At 39.6% G+C, this 16,171-nt stretch overlaps 1 protein-coding gene across 4 annotated transcripts in view; it reads right to left on the bottom strand.

The window, feature by feature from the left end:
• The window catches only part of zmp:0000000755 (phosphofurin acidic cluster sorting protein 2), a 63,450-nt gene that overhangs the window by 6,007 nt on the left and 41,272 nt on the right, over positions 1-16,171 (bottom strand). Inside the window, exons 7-19 of one of the 4 annotated variants that reach the window (XM_047351301.1) lie at positions 15,292-15,372; positions 14,907-14,966; positions 13,152-13,303; positions 12,037-12,130; positions 10,862-10,945; positions 9,771-9,904; positions 9,443-9,575; positions 9,232-9,369; positions 8,462-8,568; positions 5,072-5,226; positions 4,888-4,998; positions 3,187-3,289; positions 2,579-2,611 (exon numbers count right to left, since the gene is read on the bottom strand). In XM_047351301.1, the coding sequence (XP_047207257.1) occupies positions 2,579-2,611; positions 3,187-3,289; positions 4,888-4,998; positions 5,072-5,226; positions 8,462-8,568; positions 9,232-9,369; positions 9,443-9,575; positions 9,771-9,904; positions 10,862-10,945; positions 12,037-12,130; positions 13,152-13,303; positions 14,907-14,966; positions 15,292-15,372 (1,385 nt within the window). The remainder of the gene's footprint in view (positions 1-2,578; positions 2,612-3,186; positions 3,290-4,887; positions 4,999-5,071; positions 5,227-8,461; positions 8,569-9,231; positions 9,370-9,442; positions 9,576-9,770; positions 9,905-10,861; positions 10,946-12,036; positions 12,131-13,151; positions 13,304-14,906; positions 14,967-15,291; positions 15,373-16,171) is intronic. The other 3 variants (XM_047351302.1, XM_047351303.1, XM_047351304.1) reach the window with 3 other exon arrangements.

Genomic DNA, 16,171 nt, shown 5'->3' with positions numbered 1-16,171 from the left:
AGGTGCAACAAAAACACCCAAGGGCATTTATGCCAGGAAGCATCTAACCAAACAAAGGCAAATAGTCATGAGGATTTTCCCACTTCATGAAATGTGAGCAGCTTTTAAAGACATTATAGCACCCTCCAATTGCTGCCACCCCGAGCAAAGATGTGTCAAAAGCACTGAGATAAATCATTGCTAAGTGACCCCATGATACCACTCTGCTGCACCTCTTTAACAGGGAACCATGGAGATTTATTTTTACCACCAGTATTATTTGTTCACTTTTTAATTATTGTTCTGAATTAAAATATTGGCAAGTTTAGGCAATCTTCTTGTAGACATTTCCTGAGTTATGAAAAAGAACATCTTGCTTGAAGTGTGGATTACTAATTAAAACTTCCTCAACAACTTTAAAAAGCAATGTATAAATAAGACAACAGAAAATATATGTTGCCCAAATAATTAAAAGAAATATAAGTGGGATTGTTTTCTCCCACTGAATAAATGTACCTAAATTAAATGTTGGATGTTTCTCAACTGTTCAATGTCAGTTTATGTTATTGTGATAAATGATCTCTATTTTCCCACATTTCCCACTGGTACCAATAACAATGGAGGCTCTGCCTATATGGTCAAATCTGTATAGCTGATCTATATAGCCAGCTTTAACATTATAATCGCCCACCAAAAGGTGTGTTTGTTCCCTTTTTGCTGCCCTGACTCATTAAAGAATGGACTTAAGGAATGTACAGTGGTATCTGGTAGTTGTGTAAGTTGAGCCCATTGGGTCTTCTTTGTCCAGCACATCCCACAGGCGCTCCAATTGACTGGTCTGGGAAATTTGGAGTCCAAATCAACTCCTCAAACTCACTTTGCTTCACCCTTCTTGTCTTTTGCACCTTTCATATTTCTATCAGAACCAGCACTTTGAGCTACATCTGTTGGCTTGGATCACACGGGCCAGCCTTCTTCCTCTATGAGCATCACTGAGTCCTGGAACCAGTTCACCACCATTCCTTCCTTCGACCACTTTTGATGGATACTAACCACCGCGGGGAACACTGCATTCGCCCGTGTTTCCTGCATGTCAACTTTCAGGTTGAGAAGCAGGAACAACATCCATCTCAACGTCTACTTTGAGGACAACATAAATAAAAAAAATCAGTGTAATTCACTTTACCAAGCAGTGGTCATAATGTTATGCCTGATTGGTGTTCCAAGGGTTCAGAAAACAATAACCTATTTGGTTATATTCACAGCATCCATAGAAAAACATGTTAGTAGTTAGTAGATTTCATGAATTTCCAAACAACAATATTTGTCATTTAGTTTTTGTATCTTAAGTTATTTCATATATTTTTAGTGTTTCTCTGTTTCAGTATATTTACATTGTGTTTGACTGTTTTCCTAAAGGTTGGTAGCAGGTGCATTAACAGATTTCATATCAACCTTGCTCTAAACGGCTCATTTATCACCATCGCTTCTGCACATTCAGAGAAATGCAATGTTCTAAAATGTGTGTGCATGAACTACAGACTGCTCCAATTTATTCTGTTCAGCCGTCTGTAAAATGCCTCCCATTATTTTAATATTAAAGGAGGCGTAGCAAAGTACACCTCAGACGTGAACTTTAACCTGAATTACTGTGTTTTTGCAGGTCACGTAGAATCATACATTTATTCAAAGCAAACCTTTGTCCAAGGACTAGAATTTTAAAACATGGACTCTACATCCTCTTCCACTTTTTCTCCACCCTTCACCTTTTCTCTGAGATGACATGTAAAGATTTGCATTAAGGAGCATGTCTAGAAGCAGACATGCTCCTGGTTTGCTTTTTGATCAGTTTAAATTTTACGTTGCTTTGAGTTTATCCTGGTTATTAATTCTTTCTTGAATCGGTGAGGCAAGAATAAGTGTGTAGGTTAAAATCAGCATTGTTTTGATGGTCGTAGCTGTTTTGTTATCTTTGAGGCTGTTTCTTCTGATTTACGTAACTGTCAGTGAGCAGATATTGATGATTGAAAATAAAGTTTATTCATATTTGTATTGATCAGAGGTTAGCTTTTGTGATTTAAGCTAAGTGTTGAATTTCATTCTGATTTTAAGTAAGAAATCCTGAGAAATACACACAGATATTTCTCAGGTTTACCTCATGAAAAGGAAAGGTATTCACTCTTTAGACTGAATTTGATAAGTTAAAATAATCTAATGTAGTTTTAATTTAATTACATAGGATAATATTGAATTTCGAATATGGCCAATGAATCGCCAGAGGGAAATCTGAATTTTTACTCGAGCACCTTGTTCTCACAATTTTTTGATTCTTATGGTATTTCTACTGTTGGCTGCATGTTAAAACACTAACTTGATTGGTAAAGGCTCATCTTCAAGGTTGTTAGGCAAATCTTCACAGCAACAACACAGAGGACAAAGTAGGAATCAAAGTCACAGCAAACCAGAGAAACGGGTCAGGACAAAGTGAAGTTAGACAGATAACCGAGTGTGAAAAAGATGTAAAGACACAGCGAGGAGCTTAGGCCAAATGGAGGAGAGGGAATAAAAAAGGCCAAACAAAAAGAGTTGAGTTAGATACCTGATATAAAAATCAAAATACAGACTTCTTTTCCTTGAAAGCAAATAAAAGGGAGAAAGGGGGAGGAGAAGGAATGCAACAGTTAAAAACGGTGTTGTTTCTAGTACCTTCTGACCAATAGGAAGCTGCGCTCACGAACAGGGCAAGGGTTGGGTCAATTTCACAAAGCAAATGCCCGCAGAAGTGCCTTCCAGTAAATATGTTTGCACACAAGACTGTGATACAACTATGGTAAGTATTAAAATAAACTGTAAAAATGTCTTTGAGGGAACTGAAAAAACAAAAACAAAAGTTTTTTTTGTTCATTTTCTTGTTGTTTTCCTAATCCAGATGTTTGGCTGTTCCAATCATAGTCATCACAAAAACCAGCTACTTGTGTTTAATGTGCAAAAAGCTGCATGCATGTATCATAGCAATTCAAGCATCGCCTTCATGCAGTTTAGTGGATGTTTACTTGAAGAGCTGAAATTACAATGAGGGACAAGATTCGAATTAGAAATAATTTCTGAGAGAATATTCTTAGACGGCATAAAAAGGGACAGATATATACATGCATAGATGCTGTATGAATATGGCTGAAAAAATACAAATAATCCAAGTTGGTTTACCTCTTCTGTTTGTAGGTGAGCATGGCTTCTGAGATGGGAAACTGGTGGGACACGTTGGCACCGGCTAGATACTGAATTATTCGTCCTGCTATATCTATGTTATCTGTAAGCAAAAGAAAGATGGATCATTACCGGTTTGTTTATTCATATGCTGATTTTCATGTACATCAGATCGCCAGGGGACTGTGCATTTATTATTTGAATTCCACCTAACTTTAGACAGACATTACCGACTGTGTGCAGAGTTCCTGCACATTATGACTCTCACAAAGTTTATAATTATTTTATGGCTTCTGCAGTGGTCAGGCTTTAAAGATGGAACATGCAAAAACGGACGGATGGATGGATGAATGGCCAAACAAATGGTTCGTCCGTCTTTCCATGAACGGACAGATATGTGGATGTATGCATGTTTGGTTGTATGGTGTGATGGATTAACAGACAGGTGCAGGATAGATTGATGAATAAATGGACAGAAAAATTGGAGGACAGAAGAATGGATGGATAGATGGGCTGACCGACGAATGGACAGGCTGATGGATGAAAGGACAAATGAACAGACGGAGTGATGGATGAATAGACAGATCAATGGATTGAAAGACAGATATGTGGGTGGATGCATGGATGGTTTTATGATGAAATGGAGGGACAGACAAATGCAGGATAGATTCATGAATAGATCGAAAAAAACAGGAGGACAGAAGAATAGATGGATGGATGAAGGGAGAGATGGATGAATGGAAGAGCGAGGGGATGGACAACTGGATGGATGGAGTGATAAATCTAGACATGGACATAGAATGGACGGATAGATGTGAAACCAACTTAAATGGAAAGGTCTTGAAATACAAACATTTTCCCTCCTCACATTTTTGAAACCTTTCTAGAACAGGAAGGGTCAGGGCAAATTCTATACTCTTACAGTTTTTCAGTATTTAAGAACTCCTGCATTCATGTCAGATCAGCAAAATGCTAGATCTTCACAAACATCAGATTCCTTGGAGACTCAGCATTAATCATTTACATTCCACCAAATATGGGTTAGGACAGACAGACACATACATGTGACCGACTGCATGACAAATAAAAGACTTGTGGGTTGTTTAGGCAGCTTCTGTTAGGGATGAAAGATTTAGAGAAGAAAAGGATCCCAAGACTTCCTGCTTTCATTAATTCGTTTTCAGAAAGCTCTTCAGCGATGACTCAACATGATGTGTGAGAGACCATGACTTCCCTTGAGGATTAAATTAGCTGAGATTAAAAGTGGAAACGGATGTTGGTTGTCAGGCTCGTTGATAGTTTGAAAGTTTTCATGGAGACAGAAGATTAAAAACAAACCTGTGAGAGCAACTGTGAATTCATATTTAAAGTTTAAGTTTACAAATAAGTGGGTGAAACAAAAAATTATTTCTAAAATAAACAGAAATCTGACTCAAAGAAACATTGTTTGATTCACGGTTTCAAATCCATTAGAGATTTCTAATATAAAACAAGACCACGGGATGGATGATCCTGTTTTAACCTGATGGTGGTTTTCAGAAGACAGTTTCCAGTTTGTGAAAACATTTAAAACTCTCTGCTGCAGTAGTAGGAAATCCTTTCTCTATTCAGCAGCCCATGACCTCAGCTCCGACCCACTTTCTTTCCCTTTCAAGCTGGCAGCGCATTAGACATGCAGACAGAGAGCGGAGTGAGGAGTACCTGATGTGGGCCGCTCCGTCCTGCAGAACAGCTCCCTCCAAGCCGTGTCCATGAAGCTGTTGTTGAAGCGGCTATCAAACGAGGCCACATACTTCGCCAGGGGATGGGAACCTGCGTATACAGACTTGGTTAAATATGTTCAACATCTACAGCCGGATTTTGGTCTTAATTCCTGCTGACGTACCAATGGGAATAACAAGGAAGCGTATATAACTGAGCCAGTCAGGAGTCTTATTGGCAAGCTGCTCCACGAAGAACCTCAGGACAGTGCTGAGGTAACTCTGGTCACCCGCGACGGCCACTTTTATTGTTGGTGGTGTCTGAGCGTTGCAGTTACAGCTAGAAAGGGTTAAAATAAAGGAAGGCAGTGAGTAATACAAAGAAAAAATTACCTTTAGGAAATGTGGGTCGGAGATGTGAGAAAAATGAAAAGCTGTCTAAAAGAAAGAAAGGTATCTTCATTAGCATGCTTGCTTTGAAACAGGTCAGCTTTGTTTTTCCCCTCCAAAACCCACGTTGCATCAAACAGATTTTACAGTACTGGGGACTTGAAAGTACCTGCAACTTTATTAAGGCAGGATCAGAGAAAATGTTTAAATAAACTTGAAAAAAGTCTTGCAGATGTTTTTTTTTTTTTTTAGATCTAACGATAAATTTTGCAAAAAAGGTTAAATATCAAACTACTTTTTATGTCCAAAGATTTTAAAAAAACTAGTTTTTATTCAAAGTAAAACCTTTTAAGTCATTTTTTCAAATCCCACCATAGTACAGAGAAAGCATTTTTTTGTTTTCATATTTTTAAATGCTCTTATTGTAACTGTTGACTCAGGTTGTTTGATTGTTTTAGTTCTTATTTTCTTCTTATGTTCTTTAGTTCAAGATGGCTTTGCCCGGTTGGTGTTAGAAGCTGAGTTCTAACATAGTTTAAATAATATTTTTCAGATTTTTTTTCAGGTGCTCTTCCAGGGAGAATATGCCTCTTCATCCCCTGTATGATGTGGTGTAACCCAAGGGTCGATTTTGGCCATCCTCTGGTTTTCATTATATTCAATGGCTTGAAAAACAGTTCTGACAAAATGCAGTTTTTAAATGATGATTTGATTTGCTAAAGAAAAACAAAAAGCACATCAAAACCAACCAAGTCTTATATCAAAGTGTAATCGCACCACTTGTTAAATCATGATTTAACTTTTGCTTAATTATATTTAGATTGGAGCATGATATGTTGCCTTTTGAGATCTTTTACCCTGCTTCATGTTGTCAGATAGGTTCTATTTAAGTTAATTCTTGACTCTAAAGGTCAGGCGGTATTCAGGGCAGGGGGTGGCTAGTAAAATTGAACCAAAGAAATGTGGCTGTGATGCTGTGTGGTAGGACCTTAAAAGACTTTCGCCCCATTTCCAACCTCCCCTTTCTGTCTAAAATGCTGGAGTTGCCAATCAACTCAAAACTCACCTTACTTCCAGTTCACTTGTATGAACCATTTCAGTCTGGCTTCCGTTCAGGTCACAACACAGAAACCGCTCTCCTTAAAGTCACTAATGATCTTCTCCTTTCCTCAAATTCTGGTCAACTCAGCATTCTCCTCCTCTTAGACCTCGCCTTCGACACCATCAATCATAATATTCTTCTCTCCCGCCTAGAATCTTCCCTCAACATCATTGGTACCGCCCTCTCCTGGCCACAGTCATATCTCACAAACAGTCAACAATTCATCAGTATCAATAACTGCACCTCCTCCACTGCTCCTCCACCACAAGGTGTCCCTCGGGGTTTGGTGCTTGGCCCCCTACTCTTCATCCTGTACATGCTACCCCTCGGTTCCATCATTCGCAGCCATGGTCTTCACTTTCACTGCTATGCTGATGATGTCCAACTTTACTTCTCCACCAAATCCATTACAACTGGAACTCACTCCACCCTGACCAGCTGCCTCACTGATATAAAATCATGGATGGACTCAAACTCAACTGTGACAAGTCAGACATCATCATCGGTCCCAAATCCTTAACCAAAACCACCAACAACTTCAGTCTCACCATTGACAACACCACTTTGTCTCCTTAAGCTCACATCCGCAACCTTGGAGTCATCTTCGACAGCAACCTCTCCTTTGAACACCACGTCAACCACATCACAAGAACTGCCTTTTTTCACCTACAAAATATTGCTCGTCTCCGCCCATCACTCCCCTTCTTGGCTGCTGAAATTCTCATCCATGCCTTCATTACCTCCAAACTTGACTACTGTAACAGTATTCTTAATGGTTCGTCATCCAAAGTCCTCAATAAACCCCAGCACATACAAATTTCTGCTGCTCGCCTGCTCACCCACACCCGCTCCTGTGACCACATCACCCCAGTTCTTCAGAAGCTCCACTGGCTCCCTGTCCCCCAGCGAATTTATTTCGAAGTCCTCCTTCTCACCCACAATGCCCTCCATTACAGAGCCCCATGCTACCTCACCAACCTGCTCCACTGTCACACTCCTTCCCGCAGCCTCTGCTCCTCTGATGCCAACCTCCTGTCTCCACCAACTCAGAACAAAGCACCGGACCTGGGGTGACAGAGCCTTGTCCACAGCGGCTCCCACCCTCTGGAACTCTCTCCACAAACGCATCCGTGTCTGTACAGACCTATCCACATTCAAATCAAATCTCAAAACTCACCTTTTCAGAACAGCTTTTAATGTATGACTAATGTCCTGTTTTATGCTTGTGTTTTTTTAATGTCCAGTGCTATTCATTTACTGTGTTTTTTTCTTCCTTCATTTGTATCATGTACTTAACAGCTTTTTTTTATTATTTTGCTTGATTCTTGTAAAGTGTCTTTGAGTTTTTAAAAAAGCGCTATACAAATAAATGTATTATTTATTTTTGTTCATTATTAAGCTGATGACATTTAAAGTTATTGGAAAATGTTTTTAATACGGTAGCACTTGAAAAAACTCAAACCTTTTCATCAAAACCTTTATATTAAGGAATCACTTTTAAAATGCTTATTAAATTTGAACGTTTTTTTAAGGCTGTGCAATATATCGCTATTATGTCATCATCACAGTATTGGTGTGTACAATATTAATATCGCAAAGGACAGAGTCTTGTGGCAGCAGATGCTCACACCAGACACTGAGGATTTTGCTCAAAATGCTAAAGGTCACACTGATGGAAGCACAGATGAGAAAGAGAGGAAAGAAAAAAGTCGCCACCTGAAATCGTCATTGCAATATATATATATTGTTTTTCGCGGCACCAGTGGCCTTTATTTTTCCCAGAATGTTTTTGATAGCAGATAGACAGGAAACGAGGGCGGAGAGAGAGGGGCATATGATGGATTTAGAAACAGGAGAAAGTTGAAAACTGCAAACTGTCTGAAAAAAACAAGCTGATTTTTAAACAATGGCTGCACAGACACAGAACACCTCTGCATGATGAGCAAAAGCAACCTTAAATCCTCAGAGGAGAAGCCGCCATAAACACACATAGCTTTGTGAGATTAAATCCTAGGTAAGGAGAGGAATAACGCTCACTCATTAAATGTGTCATACAAACAACGCATGTGCATACGTGACTCACAATCTCTGGATGCGTGTAACGATGGTGTTGAAGGCAGCCTGAACATCGGCAGCAGAGCATGTTGAGACAATGGGCTGGCCCTGTTCATGGAGCAAGTCCGCTACATACTGCACAGAAACACATGAGAGGCACACAATGAGTTCATAGACATACAAGACTGTGTCTGAAAGACAGCAGAAGCTAGACAAACTGAGATACCTCCTGCACACCCAATGCATGCAAGAAACCTCGTGCTGTATTTTTAATATTATCGGCCAAGATTGTAATGCATGATGCGTGCCCAGTGAGTAGGTCCTGTTCTTTATGACTTGTGTGTCTATAAGCAGGGTTTCTGCAGCTTTCTTGTGTAAACATTTCTTACTTTCCCCAAGCAATCCATTTTCTCTTGTATACATACAAAATCACGAGAAATCTCACATTTCTCATGATCCTTTCTGCATTGGTCAGGCTTTAAATTGAAAAACAAAAACTACAAAAAAACAGACTGTAGGAATCAATGAATGCATGGATGGATGAATGCACAAACCCATGGATAGATTAATGTATCGACAAATGGATGGATGGAAGGATGAATGCACTCACGGATGCATGTTTGAATAGAGGGATGGATTGATGAATGGATGACAGCTTTAGGTGGATAGGAAATTCCAAAAAAGAATCTACTCTCCATACTTTCCCAGATATTTCAAGACTGTTTAGAAACCCTGGAATACATTTATGAACAGAGTCCTTTTAAGAGAACGTATTAATGTTATCGATGGAAAATATACCTGTCCATGCCACTCTGTAGTGTTGATGAGAATGATGCTCTCAGGTAAGCGTTCGTCTGAGATGAGGATCTGGTTTAGCTGGTCGTACACAGACTTCCTGGGAACCTTGGAGAAAAACGAGGAGCAGAGACTCTGAAACTGATACAAGCAAGTGCATCTGTCAAGAACAGAAACTAGGACTGGCAATGTTTTACACAAGAGAGATGTTTACCTGCGCTATTAGTCGGGAGTCTGGGGAACACTCGCTCTCCATGCTGCTGGTCCTGTCACTCTGAGCCTTTGAGTTTTGTCTGTCTTTCATGGAGGTGCTGCGAGGACGCCTCTGCAGCCTGTTCTCCACTTTACTGAGACCATGAAATACAACATTCAAAATATATGACAGGCAGAGAGAACAAAGATCTGGACAACATGAGAGTAAAAAGGAAACATCCATTCCACATAGAAACATTCAGCTTAACTTGCAAACTTAAATACAGATGTGGCCTTGTTAAGGACTGCATTATTGTGTTTATTTTCAGATATAGTGATGAGACGCTCACCTGGGTGACATGTGGTTCTGGGACTCTGTTTTGCAGAGCTTGCCAACAGTGCTGGGAATCCGTTCAGTGTTGACATCCCAGCTGTTCGCCTCCCCTGCTCCGGATCCACTGTTTTCCGTCTCTGGCTCCTGGACCTAAAATAAAGATGAGGAATAATCAAAGTTCTTACCTGAGTTACATTTTCAAAACCCCCACTTTGTTCAGTACATTAGAGAAGTAGATTTACTTATTTAAATGTATTGTTATTTTATGATGACTGAATTAATTTCTACATTGGTCAGACTAGGGCTGCATCCTGTTAGGAAAACATTTACTGTATGGATGGATGTTTTGGATAATGAGATAGTCAAAAGCAGTCTGAAAATGCCGATATTTCCTTATACTTATTGAAACCGGTAAATATTTTAAAAAGTTCGAACCTTTTACAGACTTTGTAGGAACCCTGAATAAATAACTGTGTATCACGTTAATTTAGCGTGCCAATTCTTCTTTAGTTTCTCCTTTTAAGAAAATTTAATCTCAGGTGAAGGAGCTTTAATTAAAAACAATCTTAAATGGAAATCAAATCTAGCATCACGGTCACAGCTAATTATACTCCAACAGCGCCTCATTTCTGTATACCAGGGGTATCTGGAGTATAAAGAAAGATGTTGCTGCTTGCTTTGTAAAGGATTGAGCTTAGTTACTGAGGCTACAGATAATAATACATGCCCACCGTGATTGAGGAGATAAAAAGCTGTGGTCTGTTAGCAGGTGGCTGAGGAAACAGCTTCGATATTCTCTTCAAATGGGTTTAGCGAAGCAGAGTGCTTAGACGGCTGCCCTGTGGTTGGAGGGGGAGCCGCGACTGAATGAGAAAGGTTAGACTGATCCAGCAGCGAGAAAACAGCAGCAAACCCAAAGACCCTTCTCCTCAGTCCTCATCATTCAGTTGTCTTTGCTCTTACACACTCCCTCTCTTGTTTCTTCTCAAAGACCCAAGGGAGGAGGAGGCGGTGAAGTGAAAAGGGTATGGTTCGAAGGAGAAAATGTGAGACAGAGATGCTCCAGGGGAGTAGGTTTAAATTATGTGCTGCTGTTCAAAAACATACCCCAACAGTGGTTTCTGTGATGCTGTCATCTTGATATCGGCTCCCTTGGACTTTACATCTGTCCACAGTCAGGAAGTCTCCACTCTGCAGAGTTAAAACAAAACCACATGGCTACATCAGATTAGTTCCTCAATAGGTGTCCCTTTTTAGTTTTTCAGACAGTTCCCAGGGTTCCTATACATTTTTCTTGACAAATGACCATACTTTTCTAATCTGCCAAAAAACACACCACTTTAAAGGGAGGAAGGATATGATGGATGGATGGATGGATGGATAAACGACCAATGGCCAAATGGATGATGGATGAAGAGATGGACAGACAGGAATGACAGATATGGATGGAGGGATGTAAAAATGTACATGATGGAACAGAAAAAGTCTGGAAATACAAAATATTTTCCATTATTCCATACTTATCCAGACCTGGAAAATGTGAATACTTAAATCAAACTCTGTAGATATCCTCAGTAACTTAAAGGTCTAATAGTTGTGCTATTCAACCACTGATTTCATGAACACAGCTATGCCCCTTTACATGCTCAGAGTTAAGCCATTAAAAATACTTCCGTACGTCGTGTTACATCTTGGCTAATTCATTCCAGTCTGGGATCAAACACTTTTCTTTCTTGCTGCAAGACATCTTTATGAAGTTCCACTGCAACACAACAAAACAGAGGGCTACAGCAGCCTGAAATGCTTTAGTTGATTTTATTACAAGCTGAAATGGATTCGTAGATATTTATAAACAGCTCGCCCCACTTACATCATCAGATTCAACATGCCTCTCTTTCCCTGCCCGTGTTGTTCTAATGGGTCATAAATCTGTGAGTAGGAGTTTAGGGCTGCTCCATCCAATCTTCTCTCTGGAGCATGGGAGCATAGTTGTGTCTACGCCTGTGTGTTGATGGTGCCGGAAAGGTCATCTAGTGACACTCCCTATAAATACTATGAGCCTGCAGGGGTGGACAGGGCAAGGGCTTAAGTCTTCATCCTGTCCTGCTAGTGGCTGCGTTGCACTCATGCTTAGACTTTGATTCCCTGAACCTCAATAAGCCGACTGCTCAAAAATGGTAGGCTTCTTTTTAAACAGGAACCTATAAAACAGTTGAGACAGAGGTCTAACAATAAACAGTGAGCCTAGAAGACAGTTAATATAGGAATAATGATGAACTTACAGGACAGGACAGCTCTCTCTGCTGACTTTTTTGGCTGTGTATGCTTCCGATCTCTGTCTGGGAGCTGGAGTGAGACATTCCTTCAAAGAACGGCCTAAAAAAAGACAGTGTTTTAAATATTAGGAGTTTAAAAATGGGGACATAAACTATTTTGCTCGGTCGTGTTTTAACAAAGGAGACAAACCTTTAGAAGAATCTCATTCTGTTATCATAATGACTAAAAATATTTACTTTTGGATTGTTTTAAATATCAAACAGAACATGTAGGTATTCCCAAAATAGAATTCCAAAAAGCAAAACTTAAGAGTGATGAAAAAAGGCTAGAGCTGTGCGTTTGAGCTATAATCACTAGGTGAAACATACAGAAACAACAGAGATCTTAACTGTTAAGTGAATCAGTTTGTGGCTGATTTCAGTGGACTTGGCCAAAATCCCTGCAGATCGCTGCAGTGGTGCAATGCGAATACAACAGCAACATCTGTGCCATGCAGGGGACAATGGGAATACATGCTGACACTGACTTTTGAATAGTTTCACTTAGAAACAAAAAGCCTGTTTTACCACTATGGGTTTAACACTAGACATGATTTATAGTGTTGTACGTACATTGCTTTTTCAATATCACAGTTACATATGGTACTACTGCAAAAATAAACTAATGCCAATTTATTTTAAACTAACACTAAGCAGATAGGAACAACCCCTCAACAAGAAGGGTCATAAAAGCGAACTAACAGTGTCAGTGAACGGGCCTCGACAACAGTGGCTTACGTACAGCCAGGAAGAATTACTGAAAGGGTAAAAAGAATTACTGACAAGGTTTTTTTCTGTTATGAAAATAGAACAAAATAAAGAAATTGTTTTTTTTAATAATTTGGCTTTAATTTCAAGTAAAATAAAATAAAACGCAGTACAAAAATTAAAATTTTCTTTAATTAAAAAACATGTAACATCCAAAGCCACTTTAACTTTATAAAGTCGGAATCTTTGAAGTCCATGTCAGCTTGTTAATTCTGGTGTCCCCCAAGGTTCTGTGCTGGGGTCTCCTCTATTTAATATCTCTCTCCTCAGACTTGGTCAAATTTTTTAAATGATGGACTTTGAAGAAAACGTACTTGAGCTTGGGCTTTGGAGTGCTCAGTACACTCTCATTGTCTTCCATCTCTGGCCCACTGTCACTCTGGTTGTACACCTCCAGACTGTCATAGAGCAAGTCCAGATCCTCCTCCACCTCCTGGGTCTGGTCCACTGGGTCAGAGTCTAGCACCTACCACACACACACATGTCTTCAGTACACTACAGACACAGATATGTCTTCATAGCCATGGTTTAAACAAGTGTGAAAACTAAGAGAGGCAAATCAATTTCTACCTACGTTTAAAACAGGATAGTTAAAAGGTAGGTGGGTGCTGGACGAGAGCTGAGGTGGTGCACAAGCGGGGATTTATATCATAGGAAGTGCACACAGGCAGGCTTGTGGACTAATCAGGTGATTAATGCCACTCCATAAGAGCAGAATGCTGGCGGGAAGCAGATAAACAGTCTGTCCCTCCGCCTCCTTCTGCCTGGGTATTTATAGAGCTGAACCCTTGTACATTACCCAGGCACAAGGAAGAGATTAGTGACGGTGAACGTGATAAAAGATCACTGGGCCACCTGCATCTTTCAGAACAATCCAGAAAAATACAGTAGTGGGGTTGTTGTGAGTGAGCATCAATAGACATACAGCGCCTTGCAGAAGGCATAATGCCCCTCGAGCTTTTTCACATATACTCAGGTTAGAGCTGCAAACTTGACTGTGAAGTGGAAGGAAAAAGGTCAAATGTTATCAAAATCTTTTAAAAATAAATATCTAAAATGTGTGTGGGTTATTTGTTTTCAGTCCCTCTGGGTCAGTTCTCTGTGGAAACCATTTGGTGAGTGTCGTTATCTGCAAGGAACTTTCTGCCCATTTTTCCTTTTCGTAAAACAACTCAAGCTCTGTCAGACTAGATGAAGAGCATATGTAATGACCAATTCTTTTCACATATTCTCAACTGTATTTAGGTTTGGACTTTGACTAGGTCATTCTAACTCAAGATGCTTTGCTCTAAACCTAAATCTTCTAAACATTGTAGATCTAGCTGTATGTTTCAGGTTGTTGTTCTGCTGGAAGGCGAACCTCTACCACAGTTCTTGTTTTTGCAGCCTCTAACAGGTTTTCTTCTATTTTGCCCTGTGTTTAACTCCATCCAGCTTCCCATCAACTCTGACCAGCTTCCCTGCCCCGCCTGCAGAACAACATTCCACAGCATGATGCTGCCACAACCATTTTTCACTAATTGGATGGTAGGTTCAATGTGACGTGCAGTGTTATTTTACAAATAGTGTGAGATGTTCCAAGCTTGGGATGTTGCTTTATGTCTTGTCCGGTGCTTTAAACATCTCCAAAACTTTAGTCCTGACCCGTCTGCTGTGATGTTTGGTCTTCATTATGCCGTTTGTTCACTAATGTTCTCTAACAAACCTCTGAAACTTTCACAATGTTGAAAACTATCTGACATTTTCTTTCCATTTCAGTTATGTGCTACTTTCTGTTAGTGTATTAAATGAAACCCTGAAAAAATACCACAATAACTGTGGCTGTTACGAGAAAAATGTGAAAAGATTCAATGGGTTTATTTATATTGCGATTTACAGATAGTAGACCAAAAGGAGGAGTAATAATTCTTCTAGATTTTACATTTTAACCCTAACTATGCTCATTTCAATAGTCTAATATAGTTTAAGTACTAATGGATATCTGAATCTAACTGCCCAAAATGGCCAAATGCCACATTGTTTAACTTTTATTTGAGGCAACAACCCAAACAAAAGCAGTTGTAACTTACCTCGTCTGTAACCTTAAACCTCTTCAGCAGAGCCACAAATTTCTGCTTAAAATTAGGTTGCTGTAAAAGAAGGGAAAAAAGGTATAAATATGAGACAAAGAAAGTCCTGAAATAAATGTAAAAAAGTAACAAGCATGCCAGCTGGGACTGTGACTAGCTACTGGATTACTTATTTCATGTAAAGACCATTATAATCAGTTCAGTGAGCACACCCTGGTCATTTAACATGCTCATCCACATCCTACTAATGGCTTGAACAAATGGAACATGGTGTGCTCCTTTTCTTAAAAGCTTGTGTAACATTACGCTACAAGTTTTATGTTTTTCTCATGGTCAATGATTGGCGAACATTGAGCTCTTTGTGACAGAAGAGCGGGCAACTTACCCTGGTCATGGAGGTGGTTCTGATCATTTTCCTTCGGGGTTTCTTGGGCTTCCTTACTTCATCATCTTCATCATAAATATCCTGATATAAAAACAAATGCCAATGAGACAGAAGGAAATATGCTGGGAGAGAGACTATGAGAGACTTTGATCACATTATAACCAAAAACAACAATGTATTTTATTAGGATATTATGTGACCAAACAAAAGAAAGAAAAGAAGTGGAGAATTGTGAAGGAAAAGGACACATGGTTTTTATATTTGTTTTTACAAATAAAGTCTGGTTTGCATTTGCAATTAAGTCGCCTTTGATCTTACACTGCAATTAAGCTGCAAGTCTTATGAAAACATCAGGATCGTCTGAAAACATCCAATTTTTAAGGCCTTGGCATACATTCTGAATTGGATTTAGGTCTGGACTTTAACTGGACCATTCTAACACCTAAAAACTTTAAACCATTCCATTGCAGCTCTGGTGTTTGTTTAGGGTCATTGCCCTGTTGAAAGGTGAACCTCCACTCCAGTCTCACGGCTTTCGCAGCGTCCGACAGCTTTTCATGTCCCTGCTGAAGAAAGGCATCTCCCCCACTACGACTATTACATGTCATGGTGGTTGCATGTTCACCATTAGTTTTCTACTACACATTTTTTTGGGATATAAACAAACCTGTTAAATTTTAATGTCATCTAACCAGAACACCTTCTTCCATTCAATTTTGGCTGACTACAAACAGGACTTCTTATAATGTTCTATTAACAAAGGCTTTCTTCTTCCCGGTGCTCCAAAGGGACAGATTTGTGGAGAGTACGACCAATATTTGTCCCATTGACAGATTGTCCCGCCTGAGCTATGGATCTCTACAGCCCCTCCAGAGTCACC

The sequence above is a fragment of the Girardinichthys multiradiatus genome, chromosome 22 (assembly GCF_021462225.1).
Source record: "Girardinichthys multiradiatus isolate DD_20200921_A chromosome 22, DD_fGirMul_XY1, whole genome shotgun sequence".
In the NCBI taxonomy this organism is placed as follows: Eukaryota; Metazoa; Chordata; class Actinopteri; order Cyprinodontiformes; family Goodeidae; genus Girardinichthys; species Girardinichthys multiradiatus.
The sequence above is the reverse complement of the archived record's forward strand: the minus strand, read 5'-3'. Positions and strand labels throughout refer to the sequence as shown.